This window comes from Pseudophryne corroboree, chromosome 1 (genome assembly GCF_028390025.1).
Source record: "Pseudophryne corroboree isolate aPseCor3 chromosome 1, aPseCor3.hap2, whole genome shotgun sequence".
NCBI lineage: Eukaryota > Metazoa > Chordata > Amphibia > Anura > Myobatrachidae > Pseudophryne > Pseudophryne corroboree.
Window position 1 is genome coordinate 57,395,588 of NC_086444.1, and position 16,126 is coordinate 57,411,713.

General features: G+C 47.7%; 1 protein-coding gene across 3 annotated transcripts in view; it reads right to left on the minus strand.

Moving 5' to 3' along the window:
* The window catches only part of RAB27B (RAB27B, member RAS oncogene family), a 450,874-nt gene that overhangs the window by 13,179 nt on the left and 421,569 nt on the right, over nt 1–16,126 (minus strand). For all 3 annotated transcript variants that reach the window (XM_063959930.1, XM_063959910.1, XM_063959920.1), the window contains 3 exons: nt 9,930–10,102; nt 8,590–8,675; nt 1,250–1,353 (listed from right to left, as the gene is read on the minus strand). In XM_063959930.1, coding sequence (XP_063816000.1) covers nt 1,250–1,353; nt 8,590–8,675; nt 9,930–10,082 — 343 coding nt within the window. In that variant the 5' untranslated portion in view covers nt 10,083–10,102. The remainder of the gene's footprint in view (nt 1–1,249; nt 1,354–8,589; nt 8,676–9,929; nt 10,103–16,126) is intronic.

Sequence of the window (16,126 nt, forward strand, 5' to 3'; positions counted from 1 at the left end):
CCTAGCGATCGGTTCTGAATTACCCCCATAATACGGACGGTGACTAAAGGTGGCTACACAAATATCCTCATGTGAATATACAGGATGACTCTTAAACATTTTAGCGTTGTTTGCACTTCCTGTTGGTGAGATTGGTCGTTTTAAAGTCACTGCCTAGGGGGCAACAATGAGCCGATCAGTGTCTAATTTTATTGCAAATGGAACATATGTGTATTGTTATTTATTGTAATAAACGGATATTCATTTTTAAATATATTTATGTGGTCAAACTGACAGTTTCTTAGCACCCCATTAATGAATTTACTCACCATTTCCATAGTTAATTTTGTTTATTCTAGATTATTCAGATATACCTACTGGGTAGCAGCAGCTAGATAATAATTTCAACATTGATAATTTTATTAAGTGTGAGCCCGGTGAGTTTTTCCTTGCATTTATCTTGGACATTAAGGGAAAGTCTATGGTGATTTAGAAGTGTCCTTACAAAAAGTATAGTATAGATTTCATGGCAAAACTCAAAATGCCATAGCTCTCGATACTCTAGATCACAGGTTCTCAAACTTGGTCCTCAGGACCCCACACGGTCCATGTTTTGCAGGTCACCTGTAGATTTTTAAAATGTGACAGTTGGTGATACACAGTGCAGCGGGTGGTATTCATGTGACCGCCGGTCAGCTGACCGACAGTCACATGACCTCCTCCGTGAGCCCGACGGCTCACTATCCCGATGGTCGGCATGCCGACCAACAGGGACTATTTCCACTCGTGGGTGTCCACGACACCCATAGAGTGGGAATAGAACCCGTGGCGACCGCAGGTCGCCACCGAGCCCGCAGCGTGGCGAGCGCAGCGAGCCCGCAAGGGGCTTGCTGCACTCGCCCCTCCCCGCTGGGATCCCGGCGTCGGTATGCTGCCGGGATCCTGGCGTCGGTAAGGTGACCGGCGGTCAGGAGACCGCCGGTCACCAGTACTACATCCAGTGCAGCTGCTGGGTGACCTGGAAAACATGAACCGTGTGGGGTCCTGAGGACCGAGTTTGAGAACCACTGCTCTAGATATAAAATTCAAGACAGGTTGTTCTTTCACCCTCCCTGACTGCTGTGTCTTGATCACCCACGACAAAAGATGGACTTTTAGATGGACGCCTCAGGCTAAGTAAGGTCGCCCCCTCATCTCTCTCATGAAATCTGGTCAAGAACCGGTAGGCACTGGGACCTATCCTCTGTGGAAGTAAATACATCACACTTACTCATCCAGTTCCGGACATTCAGAAAGCTCTGCTGACTGGTGAGGTCGAACATTAATAGGAAACCCATCGCATCCCTGAAAAACGCCGTGGTGAGGCTCCGGAACCTGGGGGCAGAAAGTGCCTATAAGTAACAATCACCCACCGATAGTACAACCACCAGTAACACAATAGCTACAAAACCACCAAAATAATGTAAATAGATTTCAGGGTGTAATATGTACGGGTGGACTTCAGGTTGCCGGCGGCCGGGCTTCCGGTGACCACCATACTGGCGCCGGAATCCCGACCGCCGACATACCGACATCTTTTCTCCCTCTTGGGGGTCCACGACCCCCCTGGACGGAGAATAGATAGCGTGTTGCGCGTAGTGCGCCACCGTGACCGCGGCGTGCCTTCGAGGGGCTCATTTGCGCACGCCCAGCTGTCGGTATGCCGGCAGTCGGTATGCCTGCGGTCGCACTCCCGACGCCAGTATGCTGGTCGCCGGGAGCCCGACCGCCGGCATCACACACTACACCCAATATGTACAAGCTGAGTACGTGTGAAGAGGAAATAAAAAAAGTTTAGTGGACTGTTGTATTGGAAAACATATTTTTACTACACAAACAACTTTTATGTATAAGTAATGAAGATCAAATCTATGGCACTTTCATTACTGAACAGCTTCTTATACTATAGGTCGTTAAATAGACAGCTTTTACCGAAACTGACTTCGGTAAAACTGACGTCTTGCCAACCAGCCCCTCTCTGTGCCAGACTCTGCTAGTGTCAGGTGTCTTCTTGGATGAAAATGTGTCTTATTCGCAATACGATGTGACTAGTATGCACCAGGAGACTGTGCTGATTAATGTGATATGCAACACTTGCATATCAGTGTGTGACTGAGTCTCTGCATTTGCATATGAAGTGCTTCAATGCAGCAGCCACAGATTTTTTCCAACACAAAGATTCAGTCACACACAATATTCAAGTGTCATATACAGTATCACATTAATCATCGCAGTCTACTGATGTGCCCAAGTTGCGTTTCGACTAATATGCCTAACGTTAGCAGAGTTGCATGGGACGTAGCAGCTCACTCACGCCAAGCATCTCCCGCTGCATGGCCTATTGAGGATGCATATGTAGCCAATAAAAAAACTTTTGCAGTTTATTTGAAAAAAACGTTCAGACTATACATAATGAAATCATTGCCTTTCTAATTAGTGCATCATCGAATAGACTTAAAGGTAATGACACCTAAAATGTAATTTTAATACATCATCCCGCTCATGTCGCAGTACTGGGGGGGGGGGGGGGGGGGGTCTCATGCCTGGGACCCCGGTGATCCCTGAGAACTTATAAAGGTTTGTGATCAGTAGATAACCCCAAACGGAAATATTTGAGCAGCGCTGCGTCACTTCTAATCCTGGCACTGACTGGACAGATACTTGTTGCTATACAATCAGATCTGTGTTAGAAATGCAAGTAGCAATAATTAAATCTGTTCTTCTCACAGCTGTCAAACCGGGGTCAGAACTGGTGCAGTAGTAATGGCGGAGCCTTCTTTTAAATTTAGCGAACTCCGGGACGCTCTAGCTGATGGGAGAGGGGATGTTGGGGAAAAAAATAAGATTTTACTTACCGATAAATCTATTTCTCGTAGTCCGTAGTGGATGCTGGGACTCCGTAAGGACCATGGGGAATAGCGGCTCCGCAGGAGACAGGGCACAAAATAAAAGCTTAAGGATCAGGTGGTGTGCACTGGCTCCTCCCCCTATGACCCTCCTCCAAGCCTCAGTTAGGATACTGTGCCCGGACGAGCGTACATAATAAGGAAGGATCTTGAATCCCGGGTAAGACTCATACCAGCCACACCAATCACACCGTACAACTCGTGATCTGAACCCAGTTAACAGTATGATAAATGCAAAGGAGCCTCTGAAAAGATGGCTCAAACAATAATAACCCGAATTTTTGTAACAATAACTATATACAAGTATTGCAGACAATCCGCACTAGGGATGGGCGCCCAGCATCCACTACGGACTACGAGAAATAGATTTATCGGTAAGTAAAATCTTATTTTCTCTGACGTCCTAGTGGATGCTGGGACTCCGTAAGGACCATGGGGATTATACCAAAGCTCCCAAACGGGCGGGAGAGTGCGGATGACTCTGCAGCACCGAATGAGAGAACTCCAGGTCCTCCTCAGCCAGGGTATCAAATTTGTAGAATTTAGCAAACGTGTTTGCCCCTGACCAAGTAGCTGCTCGGCAAAGTTGTAAAGCCGAGACCCCTCGGGCAGCCGCCCAAGATGAGCCCACTTTCCTTGTGGAATGGGCCTGTACTGATTTTGGCTGTGGCAATCCTGCCACGGAATGTGCAAGCTGAATTGTACTACAAATCCAACGAGCAATCGTCTGCTTTGAAGCAGGAGCACCCAGCTTGTTGGGTGCATACAGGATAAACAGCGAGTCAGTTTTCCTGACTCCAGCCGTCCTGGAAACATATATTTTCAGGGCCCTGACAACGTCTAGCAACTTGGAGTCCTCCAAGTCCCTAGTAGCCGCAGGCACCACAATAGGTTGGTTCATGTGAAATGCAGAAAACACCTTAGGTAGAAATTGAGGACGAGTCCTCAATTCCGCCCTGTCAGAATGAAAAATTAAGTAAGGGCTTTTATATGATAAAGCCGCCAATTCTGACACACGCCTGGCTGAAGCCAAGGCTAACAGCATCGACACCTTCCACGTGAGATATTTTAAGTCCACAGTGGAAAGTGGTTCAAACCAATGTGATTTTAGAAAACTCAATACAACATTGAGATCCCAAGGTGCCACTGGAGGCACAAAAGGAGGCTGTATGTGCAGCACCCCTTTCACAAATGTCTGAACTTCAGGTACTGAAGCCAGTTCTTTCTGGAAGAAAATCGACAAGGCCGAAATTTGAACCTTAATGGACCCTAATTTTAGGCCCATAGACAGTCCTGTTTGCAGGAAATGCAGGAAACGACCCAGTTGAAATTCCTCTGTAGGGGCCTTCTTGGCCTCACACCACGCAACATATTTACGCCAAATGCGGTGATAATGTTTTGCGGTTACTTCCTTCCTGGCTTTGACCAGAGTAGGGATGACTTCTTCTGGAATGCCCTTTTCCTTTAGGATCCGGCGTTCAACCGCCATGCCGTCAAACGCAGCCGCGGTAAGTCTTGGAACAGACAAGGCCCCTGCAGTAGCAGGTCCTTTCTTAGAGGTAGAGGCCACGGTTCGTCCGTGAGCATCTCTTGAAGTTCCGGGTACCAAGTCCTTCTTGGCCAATCCGGAACCACGAGTATAGTCCTTACTCCTCTCCTTCTTATGATTCTCAATACTTTTGGTATGAGAGGCAGAGGAGGGAACACATACACTGACTGGTACACCCACGGCGTTACCAGAGCGTCCACTGCTATTGCCTGAGGGTCCCTTGACCTGGCGCAATATCTGTCCAGTTTTTTGTTTAGACGTGACGCCATCATGTCCACCTTTGGTTTTTCCCAACGGTTTACAATCAGGTGGAAGACTTCCGGGTGAAGTCCCCACTCTCCCGGGTGAAGGTCGTGTCTGCTGAGGAAGTCTGCTTCCCAGTTGTCCACTCCCGGAATGAACACTGCTGACAGTGCTATCACATGATTTTCCGCCCAGCGAAGAATCCTTGCAGCTTCTGTCATTGCCCTCCTGCTTCTCGTGCCGCCCTGTCTGTTTACGTGGGCGACTGACGTGATGTTGTCCGATTGGATCAACACCGCCTGACCCTGAAGCAGAGGTTTTGCTTGACTTAAGGCATTGTAAATGGCCCTTAGTTCCAGAATGTTTATATGAAGAGATGTTTCCATGCTTGACCACAAGCCCTGGAAATTCCTTCCCTGTGTGACTGCTCCCCAGCCTCTCAGGCTGGCATCCGTGGTTACCAGGATCCAATCCTGAATGCCAAATCTGCGGCCCTCTAGAAGATGAGCACTCTGCAGCCACCACAGGAGAGACACCCTTGTCCTTGGCGACAGGGTTATCCGCTGATGCATCTGAAGATGCGATCCGGACCATTTGTCCAGTAGATCCCACTGAAACGTTCTTGCATGGAATCTTCCGAATGGAATCGCTTCGTAAGAAGCCACCATTTTTCCCAGGACCCTCGTGCACTGATGTACTGAGACCTGTCCTGGTTTTAGGAGGTTCCTGACTAGCTCGGATAACTCCCTGGCCTTCTCCTCCGGGAGAAACACCTTCTTCTGGACTGTGTCCAGAATCATTCCTAGGAACAGTAGACGTGTCGTTGGAATCAGCTGCGATTTTGGAATATTTAGAATCCACCCGTGCTGACGTAACACTACCTGAGATAGTGCCACTCCGACTTCTAACTGTTCCCTGGTTCTTGCCCTTATCAGGAGATCGTCCAAGTAAGGGATAATTAAGATGCCTTTTCTTCGTAGAAGAATCATCATTTCGGCCATTACCTTGGTAAAGACCCGAGGTGCCGTGGACAATCCAAACGGCAGCGTCTGAAACTGATAATGACAGTTTTGTACTACAAACCTGAGGTACCCTTGGTGAGAAGGGTATATTGGGACGTGGAGATAAGCATCTTTGATGTCCAGATACACCATATAGTCCCCTTCTTCCAGGTTCGCTATCACTGCTCCGAGTGACTCCATCTTCAATTTGAACCTTTTTATGTAAGTGTTCAAAGATTTCAGATTTAAGATTGGTCTCACCGAGCCGTCCGGCTTCGGTACCACAAACAGCGTGGAATAATACCCCTTTCCCTGTTGTAAGAGGGGTACCTTGATTATCACCTGCTGGGAATACAGCTTGTGAATGGCTTCCAAAACTGCCTCCCTGTCGGAAGGAGACTTTGGTAAAGCAGACTTCAGGAACCGATGAGGGGGAAACGCCTCGAATTCCAGTTTGTACCCCTGTGATACTACCTGTAGAATCCAGGGATCCACTTGCGAGTGAGCCCACTGCGCGTTGAAATTCTTGAGACGGGCCCCCACCATATCTGAGTCTGCTTGTAAAGCCCCAGCGTCATGCTGAAGACTTGGTAGAAGCAGAGGAGGGCTTCTGCTCCTGGGAAGCGGCTGCATGGTGCAGTCTTTTTCCCCTTCCTCTGCCCCGGGGCAGAAAAGAGTGGCCTTTTGCTCGCTTGTATTTATGGGAACGAAAGGACTGAGTTTGAAAAGACGGTGTCTTTTTCTGTTGATGTGAAGTGACCTGGGGTAAAAAGGTGGATTTTCCAGCCGTTGCCGTGGCCACCAGGTCCGATAGACCAGCCCCAAATAACTCCTCCCCTTTATACGGCAATACTTCCATGTGCCGTTTGGAATCTGCATCCCCTGACCACTGTCGCGTCCATAACGCTCTTCTGGCAGAGATGGACATAGCACTGACTCTTGATGCCAGGGTGCAAATATCCCTCTGTGCATCACGCATATATAGCAATGCATCCTTTAAATGCTCTATAGTTAACAAAATACTGTCCCTATCCAGGGTATCAATATTCTCAGTCAGGGAATCCGACCATGCGACTCCAGCACTACACATCCAGGCTGAGGCGATTGCTGGTCGCAGTATAACACCAGTATGTGTGTATATACTCTTTAAGATATTTTCCAGTCTTCTATCAGCCGGTTCTTTGAGGGTGGCCGTATCAGGGGACGGTAACGCTACTTGTTTAGATAAACGTGTGAGCGCCTTATCTACCCTAGGGGGTGTTTCCCAGCGCGTCCTAACCTCTGGCGGGAAAGGATATAGTGCTAATAATTTATTAGAAATTAGCTGTTTTTTATCGGGGAAAACCCACGCTTTATCACACACCTCATTTATTTCATCTGACTCAGGAAAAACTATTGGTAGTTTTTTCACCCCCCACATAATACCCTTCTTTGTGGTACTTGTAGTGTCAGAAAGGTTCAATGCCTCTTTCATTGCTGTGATCATGTAACGTGTGGCCCTGCTGGACATCACGTTTGTCTCGTCACCGTCGACACTAGACTCAGTATCTGTGTCTGGGTCTGTGTCGACCCACTGAGGTATCGGGCGTTTTAGGGCCCCTGACGGTGTCTGAGACGCCTGGACAGGCACTAATTGATTTGCCGGCTGTCTCATGTCGTCAACAGTTTTTTGCAAATTGCTGACATTATCACTTAATTGTTTAAATACAATCATCCAGTCAGGTGTCGACTCCCTAGGGGGTGACATCACTAACACAGGCAACTGCTCCGCTTCCACCTCATTTTCCTCCTCATACATGTCGACACACGCGTACCGACACACAGCACACACACCGGGAATGCTCTGATAGAGGACAGGACCCCACTTAGCCCTTTGGAGAGACAGAGGGAGAGTCTGCCAGCACACACCCAGCGCTATATATATATATACAGGGATAACCTTATATAAGTGTTACTCCCTTATAGCTGCTGTTAATATATTTATTTGCTGCCAAACGTGCCCCCCCTTCTCTTTTTTACCCTGATTCTGAAGCAAGACTGCAGGGGAGAGTCAGGGAGCCGTCCTTCCAGCGGAGCTGTGAGGGAAAATGGCGCTTGTGTGCTGAGGAGATAGGCTCCGCCCCTTCACGACGTCCTTATCTCCCGCTTTTTCTGTGTAAAATGGCAGGGGTAAAATACATCCATATAGCCCAGGAGCTATATGTGATGTATTCTTTTTAGCCACCTAAGGTATATACTGTAATATTGCGTCTCAGGGCGCTCCCCCCCCAGCGCCCTGCACCCTCAGTGACCGGAGTGTGAAGTGTGCTGAGAGCAATGGCGCACAGCTGCGGTGCTGTGCGCTACCTTAGTCTGAAGACAGGATCGTCTTCTGCCGCCGATTTCACCGGACCTCTTCGTCTCTTCTGGCTCTGTAAGGGGGACGGCGGCGCGGCTCCGGTGACCCATCCAGGCTGAACCTGTGATCGTCCCTCTGGAGCTAATGTCCAGTAGCCTAAGAAACCCGATCCACTCTGCACTCAGGTGAGTCCATTTCTTCTCCCCTTAGTCCCACGATGCAGTGAGCCTGTTGCCAGCAGGACTCACTGAAAATAAAAAATCCTAAACTAAACTTTTATTCTAAGCAGCTCAGGAGAGCCACCTAGATTGCACCCTTCTCGGCCGGGCACAAAAATCTAACTGAGGCTTGGAGGAGGGTCATAGGGGGAGGAGCCAGTGCACACCACCTGATCCTTAAGCTTTTATTTTGTGCCCTGTCTCCTGCGGAGCCGCTATTCCCCATGGTCCTTACGGAGTCCCAGCATCCACTAGGACGTCAGAGAAAAAGGACTTAGTAGGCACGTTTATCCTTTTAATAACAACAACAAGTTACCTTTCTTGTCCAGCTGTGTCCCAGAGCTGTAAATGCACCTTGAAGGACTTCCCGTGTGTGCCACCTGGTGCCGCATTACTGTAAACCTGGGCAACAACACCACATGTTACTTCTGCACACCAAAGACACAGCAGCATGCAGTTGCATATACTGTATATGGGGTCATTACACATATACCACGAGCACATATACAGTATATGCCAATGACGTATCTTCTCAAGTAGAATGTTACTGCTCCTCTTTGGATACCACCACGACCAACCTTGGTTTTTCATCTCTATACATTAGCAAAGCTCAGAAGGCATATAGTGTGTACATGTATAGTAATTAACGAGCTAAAAGTGTAATGAATAGACAGTATGGTGGTACAATGGGCGGCATTGCTGCCCGATAGTGTAGGTTTTACGCGTTCAATTCCCAAAGATGATCGGATCTCTGTGTGAAGTTAGTGTGTCCTCCACATGGGATTTTCCTGGGTGCTCTGGTGTCCTCCCATAAACATGCTACTAGATTCATTGGATAGTGACACCAGGATGTAAACTTGGGGCAGTGACTGATTGGCCTGAAGGGGCAATCATTTGAAAGGCAACAACCAATCTCACTATTATATTTCCCCCTATGTCTCTGACCAGCGGCTTCCATTAGAGAAATGTACCTCTCTGTATGCAGGCAACAGAATTTACCAAACAGTCGCAGCAAAGGAAATCTCTTTTCTCTATATTTGGTATGTGGGGGGAGAACCCTTATCTCTCTCATATTATGTACAGGTAGTTACTTCACAGGCTTCCTAAACAGAAAACTCTATAATGTAATGCTATAGAGTCTGGTCCATATTGTGGCTGTTCATTGGTATTATAAAGCTGAAGACCATAAATAGGAAGAACATGGGGTAAAGGAATCAACAGAAACTCAGCTTCTATTGGATAGCAGGATGGACAATTAAAGCCAATGGTGACCCTGAGGGTTCCAGTGGAGGATTATATTCATTTTTCAGTCTTCTGCTTTGAATGGACTTTTCATCCACAATATAGAAGTCATATTTGGTAGTTTTGACTTTAGGGAAGCAATAGGTGTTTTTTTTAGAATTATATGACCAACTACCCGACTATTGCAGATTATCCACCCTTTAAAATGCCTAAGGGGGGGCAGCCCTCCGGAATAGGGACATGGGCTGGTACGGGTGTATAAGGTTGACGTGGGCAGAATTGGAATGTTGTAACAAAATATCAGCAAACACAAAGTGTCATAAATATACAAGAATATAATCTAGGTTTATATAATCACTACTTGCCATTATGGCAAAACTGACCCCAAGATACACGATAATAGGGGCGACTTACCACTCGTTTTTCCCGAAAGTCTATTCCAACTGTTGTAATAAATTTAGGGTTGAACTTGTTGTCTGTGTATCTGTACAGGAATGTGGTCTTTCCAACACCGGAGTCTCCGAGGGCCAGGAGCTTAATCAGATAATCATAGTCCCCATCCGTCATAGTGGATACTGCGGTGAACCCTGTGGCAGAACACAAGGGAGATGAAGAGTTAAATGTTGATCTGGGCAACACAGTTGCTACCCAACAATAGGGCACATTCTGAGTTGCAATGCAGTAACTTTACACCTTAGCAAAACCATGCTGCACTGCAGGTGGGGGAGATGCACCATGTGCAGAGAGAGATGTGAGCGGGGTGTGTCCTAACTCTCATCTATATCGCAGTGTGCAAATAAAGCTGCACAGCATTTGTGGGCTACATGCAAAAACAGAGAGCATTTACCATATAAACACACACACACAAAGGAATAAATGTATGTGCATCACTTGCATTGCTGCATGTTTTATTTGCTTTTCTCCCCATCCTGCACACACCAGGCACACACTCAGAATAAGCCCCAATGTCCCCATCCTGCACACACTCAGAATAAGCCCCAATGTCCCCATTCTGCACACACCAGGCACACACTCAGAATAAACCCCAGTGTCCCCATCCTGCACACACCAGCACAAACTCAGAATAAGCCCTAATGTCCCCATCCTGCACACACTCAGAATAAGCCCCAATGTCCCCATCCTGCACACACTCAGAATAAGCCCCAATGTCCCCATCCTGCACACACTCAGAATAAGCCCCAATGTCCCCATTCTGCACACACCAGGCACACACTCAGAATAAACCCCAGTGTCCCCATCCTGCACACACCAGCACACACTCAGAATAAGCCCCAATGTCCCCATCCTGCACACACCAGGCACACACTCAGAATAAACCCCAATGTCCCCATCCTGCACACACCAGACACACACTCAGAATAAGCCCCAGTGTCCCCCATCCTGCACACACCAGCACACACTCAGAATAAGCCCCAGTGTCCCCCATCCTGCACACACCAGCACACACTCAGAATAAGCCCCAATGTCCCCCATCCTGCACACACCAGACACACACTCAGAATAAGCCCCAGTGTCCCCCATCCTGCACACACCAGGCACACACTCAGAATAAGCCCCAATGTCCCCATCCTGCACACACCAGGCACACACTCAGAATAAGCCCCAATGTCCCCATCCTGCACACACCAGGCACACACTCAGAATATCCCACTGATAGGTACTTATTTAAGCGAGGAAGTAGTCTGTGACCGATTAAAACATTTAAAGATTAATAAGTCACCAGGTCCCGGTGGTATTCACCCAAGGGTTCTAATGGAGCTTCACTCTGAACTTGCAAAACCGCTATTTTTGATCTTTAAGGATTCAGTAATATCAGGTATGGTTCCCAAAGACTGGCGTATAGCGGAAGTAGTGCCTATATTCAAAAAGGGAAGTAAAGCTGAACCAGGTAATTATAGACCAGTTAGTCTTACACCTATAGTGGGGAAAGTATTGGAAGGTATTTTAAGAGATAGTACTCAGAAGTTCCTTGAAGTCAATAAGGTTATTAAAAGGAATCAACATGGTTTATGAAGGACAGATCCTGTCAAACCAACTTACTTGGCTTTTATGAAACAGTAAGCGCAAACCTAGATCAGGGTAAAGAGGTGGATGTAATCTTTTTTGATTTTGCCAAAGCATTCGACACTGTACCACACATGAGACTTATCTACAAGCTACAAGAATCAGGGCTAGGAAGCACAATATGCACTTGGGTCAAAAACTGGTTAGATAATAGGGAGGAGCGCGTTTTGGTTAATGGATCTTTCTCAACTTGGACTGAAGTACTAAGTGGTGTGCCGCAAGGCTCAGTATTAGGACCGCTATTGTTCAATATTTTCATTAACGACCTAACAGAAGGTCTAGAGAGCATGGTGTCAATTTTTGCAGATGATACCAAATTGTGTAAAGTTATAAATGCGGAGGGGGATGCTGAGTCGCTTCAGAACGACTTAATTAAATTAGAAGCTTGGGCAGCGAAATGGAGAATGCGCTTTAATACAGACAAGTGTAAGGTAATGCACTGTGGTAACAAGAACAAAAATAACACCTACCTACTAAATGGGGTAAAATTAGGGGGTTCTGTATTGGAAAAGGACTTAGGAGTCCTCATAGATAGCAAACTAAGCAGTAGTACCCAAAGTAGGACTGCAGCAAAGAAGGCTAATAAGATATTAGCATGCATAAAATGGGGAATTGATGCTAGGGATTAGAGTATTATACTCCCGTTATATAAATCACTTGTGAGGCCACACCTTAAATACTGTGTACAATTCTGGGCACCTCACTACAAAAAAAGAATATCCTGGATCTAGAAAAGGTTCAAAGGGGGCGAAAAAACTAATTTAGGGTATGGAGACGCTGGAATACGAGGAAAGGCTTGCAAGACTAGGTATGTTTACACTGGAAAAGAGGAGGTTAAGAGGGGACATGATCAACTTTTACAAATATATAAGGGGACAATATACAGTTCTTGCGCAGGACCTGTTTTTGGTTAGATCAACACAGAGAACTCGTGGACACTCGCTCAGGTTAGAGGAGAGGAGATTCCGCACAATACGGCGTAAAGGCTTTTTTACGGTAAGGACGATACGTGTTTGGAATTCCCTGCCTGAGGGAGTTGTAATGGCAGACTCAGTCAACACCTTTAAGAATGGGTTAGATAATGTTAGGGTCTCCTGCCCTGTGCTGCCACGTCGTCATGGCAACCGGGAGACAAGTGCTAGTGGAGTAACCTGAGCGCAGCTGATACTCCGGTTCGGGTCTTTTGCTGTGCAGTGGTTATAGGCTCTGTGCACGGCAGGGGATCCGGTGCTGGTTTTTGTGCTCACAGTCTGTGAGGTCTGAGTGGGGCGTGGACAGCACCTGCTTTATAAGGCCTTTTTTCAGGGTAAGCAGATGCTGCTGAATCTTTGTTGGTTAGTCAGTTCATGAAAGTTAGCCAGTACTGTGTAGCTTTGTATTTGTTTGTTGCTTACTGCAAATAGGCCTGGGGATTTGGTATTACACTCTGCCAATCCAGACCTAGCAGTAAGACTGGAGTCAGTCGTTTAGCTTGCTGGGGTTCTGTTACTACTCTGTGAACTTAGCAAGTTTGCGGCTGTATTCTAAGACTTGCCTGTCTAATCCTGTCTCACTGTGCTAGGTGTCAGGGGTCAGTTTAGTGGCAGTAAGCTAAAACCTGTGCACTGCAAGTGAGAATCAGGATTGTGGAGTCTCTCCTTGTGTCTATCATTCCATCTCTGACCAAGGAGTTTACTGCCACACCCGTTGGTAACCCTTTAGGGTTTTGCTGTTGCCCTTAGCAACAGCATTTCGGGTTCTCTACGTATTAAAACACAACATCTTGCTATTTCCATCTGAGCAGTTCTAATACAAGGGAGATACCCAGTTCCTTAGCCTCTGGGCTTCTCTGTTCACTTTGTGTGTATTTTGTTACCCTATCACCTTCTGTGTACGTTATGTCATATTCCCCAGTTTGTCTGTGAGTCCATTTGTTTTGCATAACAGTTCAAACACCAGTACATTCCTGCAGACACTGGAGTGCATAACAGTTCTGACACCAGTACTTTCCTGCAGGCACTGGTGTGCATAACAGATAAATTCCTAATGGATAAGGATATCCAGGGTTACGGGGCATAGTCACGCACTATGGTTATTATAAAAAAGAGGGATAAAACGTAACGGCAGTCTTCAACTTCAGTCAAAATTTTATACAAAATAATCGTGCTTTGGAGACCACAAATAGGTTGAACTCGATGGACAATTGTCTTTTTTCAAGCTTAGATACTATGTTACACTCAGAATAAACCCCAATGTCCTCATCCTGCACACACCAGGCACACACTCAGAATAAGCCCCAACGTCCCCATGCTGCACACACCAGGCACACACTCAGAATAAACCCCAGTGTCCCCATCCTGCACACACCAGTCACACACTCGGAATAAACCCCAATGTCCCCATCCTGCACACACCAGGCACACACTCAGAATAAGCCCCAATGTCCCCATCCTGCACACACCAGGCACACACTCAGAATAAGCCCCGGTATCCCCATCCTGCACACACCAGGCAAACACTCAGAATAAGCCCCATTGTCCACATCATGCACACACTCAGAATAAGCCCCAATGTCCCAATCCTGCACACACCAGGCACACCACGGTGTCCCCATCCTGCACACACCAGCCACACACTCAGAATAAGCCTTAATGTCCCCATCCTGCACACTCCAGGCAAACACTCAGAATAAGCCTCAAAGTCCCCATCCTGCACACACCAGGCACTTACTTAGAATAAGCCCCAATGTCCCCATCCTGCACACACCAGGCACACACTCAGAATAAACCCCAGTGTTCCCATCCTGCACACACTCAGAATAAACCCCAATGTCCCCATCCTGCACACACGCAGAATAAGTCCCAATGTGCCCATCCTGCACACACTCAGAATAAGCCCCGGTATCCCCATCCTGCACACACCAGGCAAACACTCAGAATAAGCCCCAATGTCCCCATACTGCACACACCAGGCACACAATGTCCCCATCTTGCACACACCAGACACACACACACACACACACAGAATAAGCCCTAATGTCCCCATCCTGCACACACCAGCACACACTCAGAATAAGCCCAATGTCCCCATCCTGCACACACCAGGCAAACACTCAGAATAAACCCCAGTGTCCCCATCCTGCACACACCAGGCACACACACAGAATAAACCCCAATGTCCCCATCCTGCACACATTAGGCACACACTCAGAATAAGCCCCAATGTCCCCATCCTGCACACACCAGGCACACACTCAGAATAAGCTCCAGTATCCCCATCCTGCACACACCAGGCAAACACTCAGAATAAGCCCCAGTGTCCCCATCCTGCACACACCAGGCAAAAACTCAGAATAAGCCCCAATGTCCCCATCCTGCACACACTCAGAATAAACCCCAATGTCCTCATCCTGCACACACCAGGCGCACAGTCAGAATAAGCCCCAATGTCCCCATCCTGCACACACCAGGCACACACTCATAATAAACCCCAGTGTCCTCATCCTGCACACACCAGACACACACTCAGAATAAACCCCAGTGTCCCCCATCCTGCACACACCAGACACACACTCAGAATAAGCCCCAATGTCCCAATCCTGCACACACCAGCCACACACTCAGAATAAGCCTTAATGTCCCCATCCTGCACACTCCAGGCAAACACTCAGAATAAGCCCCAATGTCCCCATCCTGCACACACTCAGAATAAACCCCAGTGTCCCCATCCTGCACACACCATACACACACTCAGAATAAGCCCCAATGTCCCAATCCTGCACACACCAGCCACACACTCAGAATAAGCCTTAATGTCCCCATCCTGCACACTCCAGGCAAACACTCAGAATAAGCCTCAATGTCCCCATCCTGTACACCCTTAGAATAAGCCCCAATGTCCCCATCCTGCACACTCCAGGCACACACTCAGAATAAACCCCAATGTCCCCATCCTGCACACACTCAGAATAAACCCCAATGTCCCCATCCTGCACACACTCAGAATAAGCCCCGGTATCCCCATCCTGCACACACCAGGCAAACACTCAGAATAAGCCCCAATGTCCCCATACTGCACACACCAGGTACACAATGTCCCCATCTTGCACACACCAGACACACACTCAGAATAAGCCCTAATGTCCCCCATCCTGCACACACTCAGAATAAGCCCAATGTCCCCATCCTGCACACACCAGGCAAACACTCAGAATAAACCCCAGTGTCCCCATCCTGCACACACCAGGCACACACACAGAATAAACCCTAATGTCCCCATCCTGCACACATTAGGCACACACTCAGAATAAGCCCCAATGTCCCCATCCTGCACACACCAGGCACACACTCAGAATAAGCCCCAATGTCCCCATCCTGCACACAGTCAGAATAAGCCCCAATGTCCCCATCCTGCACACACCAGGCGCACAGTAAGAATAAGCCCCAATGTCCCCATCCTGCACACACCAGGCACACACTCATAATAAACCCCAGTGTCCCCATCCTGTACACACCAGGCACACACTCAGAATAAGCCCAAATGTCCCC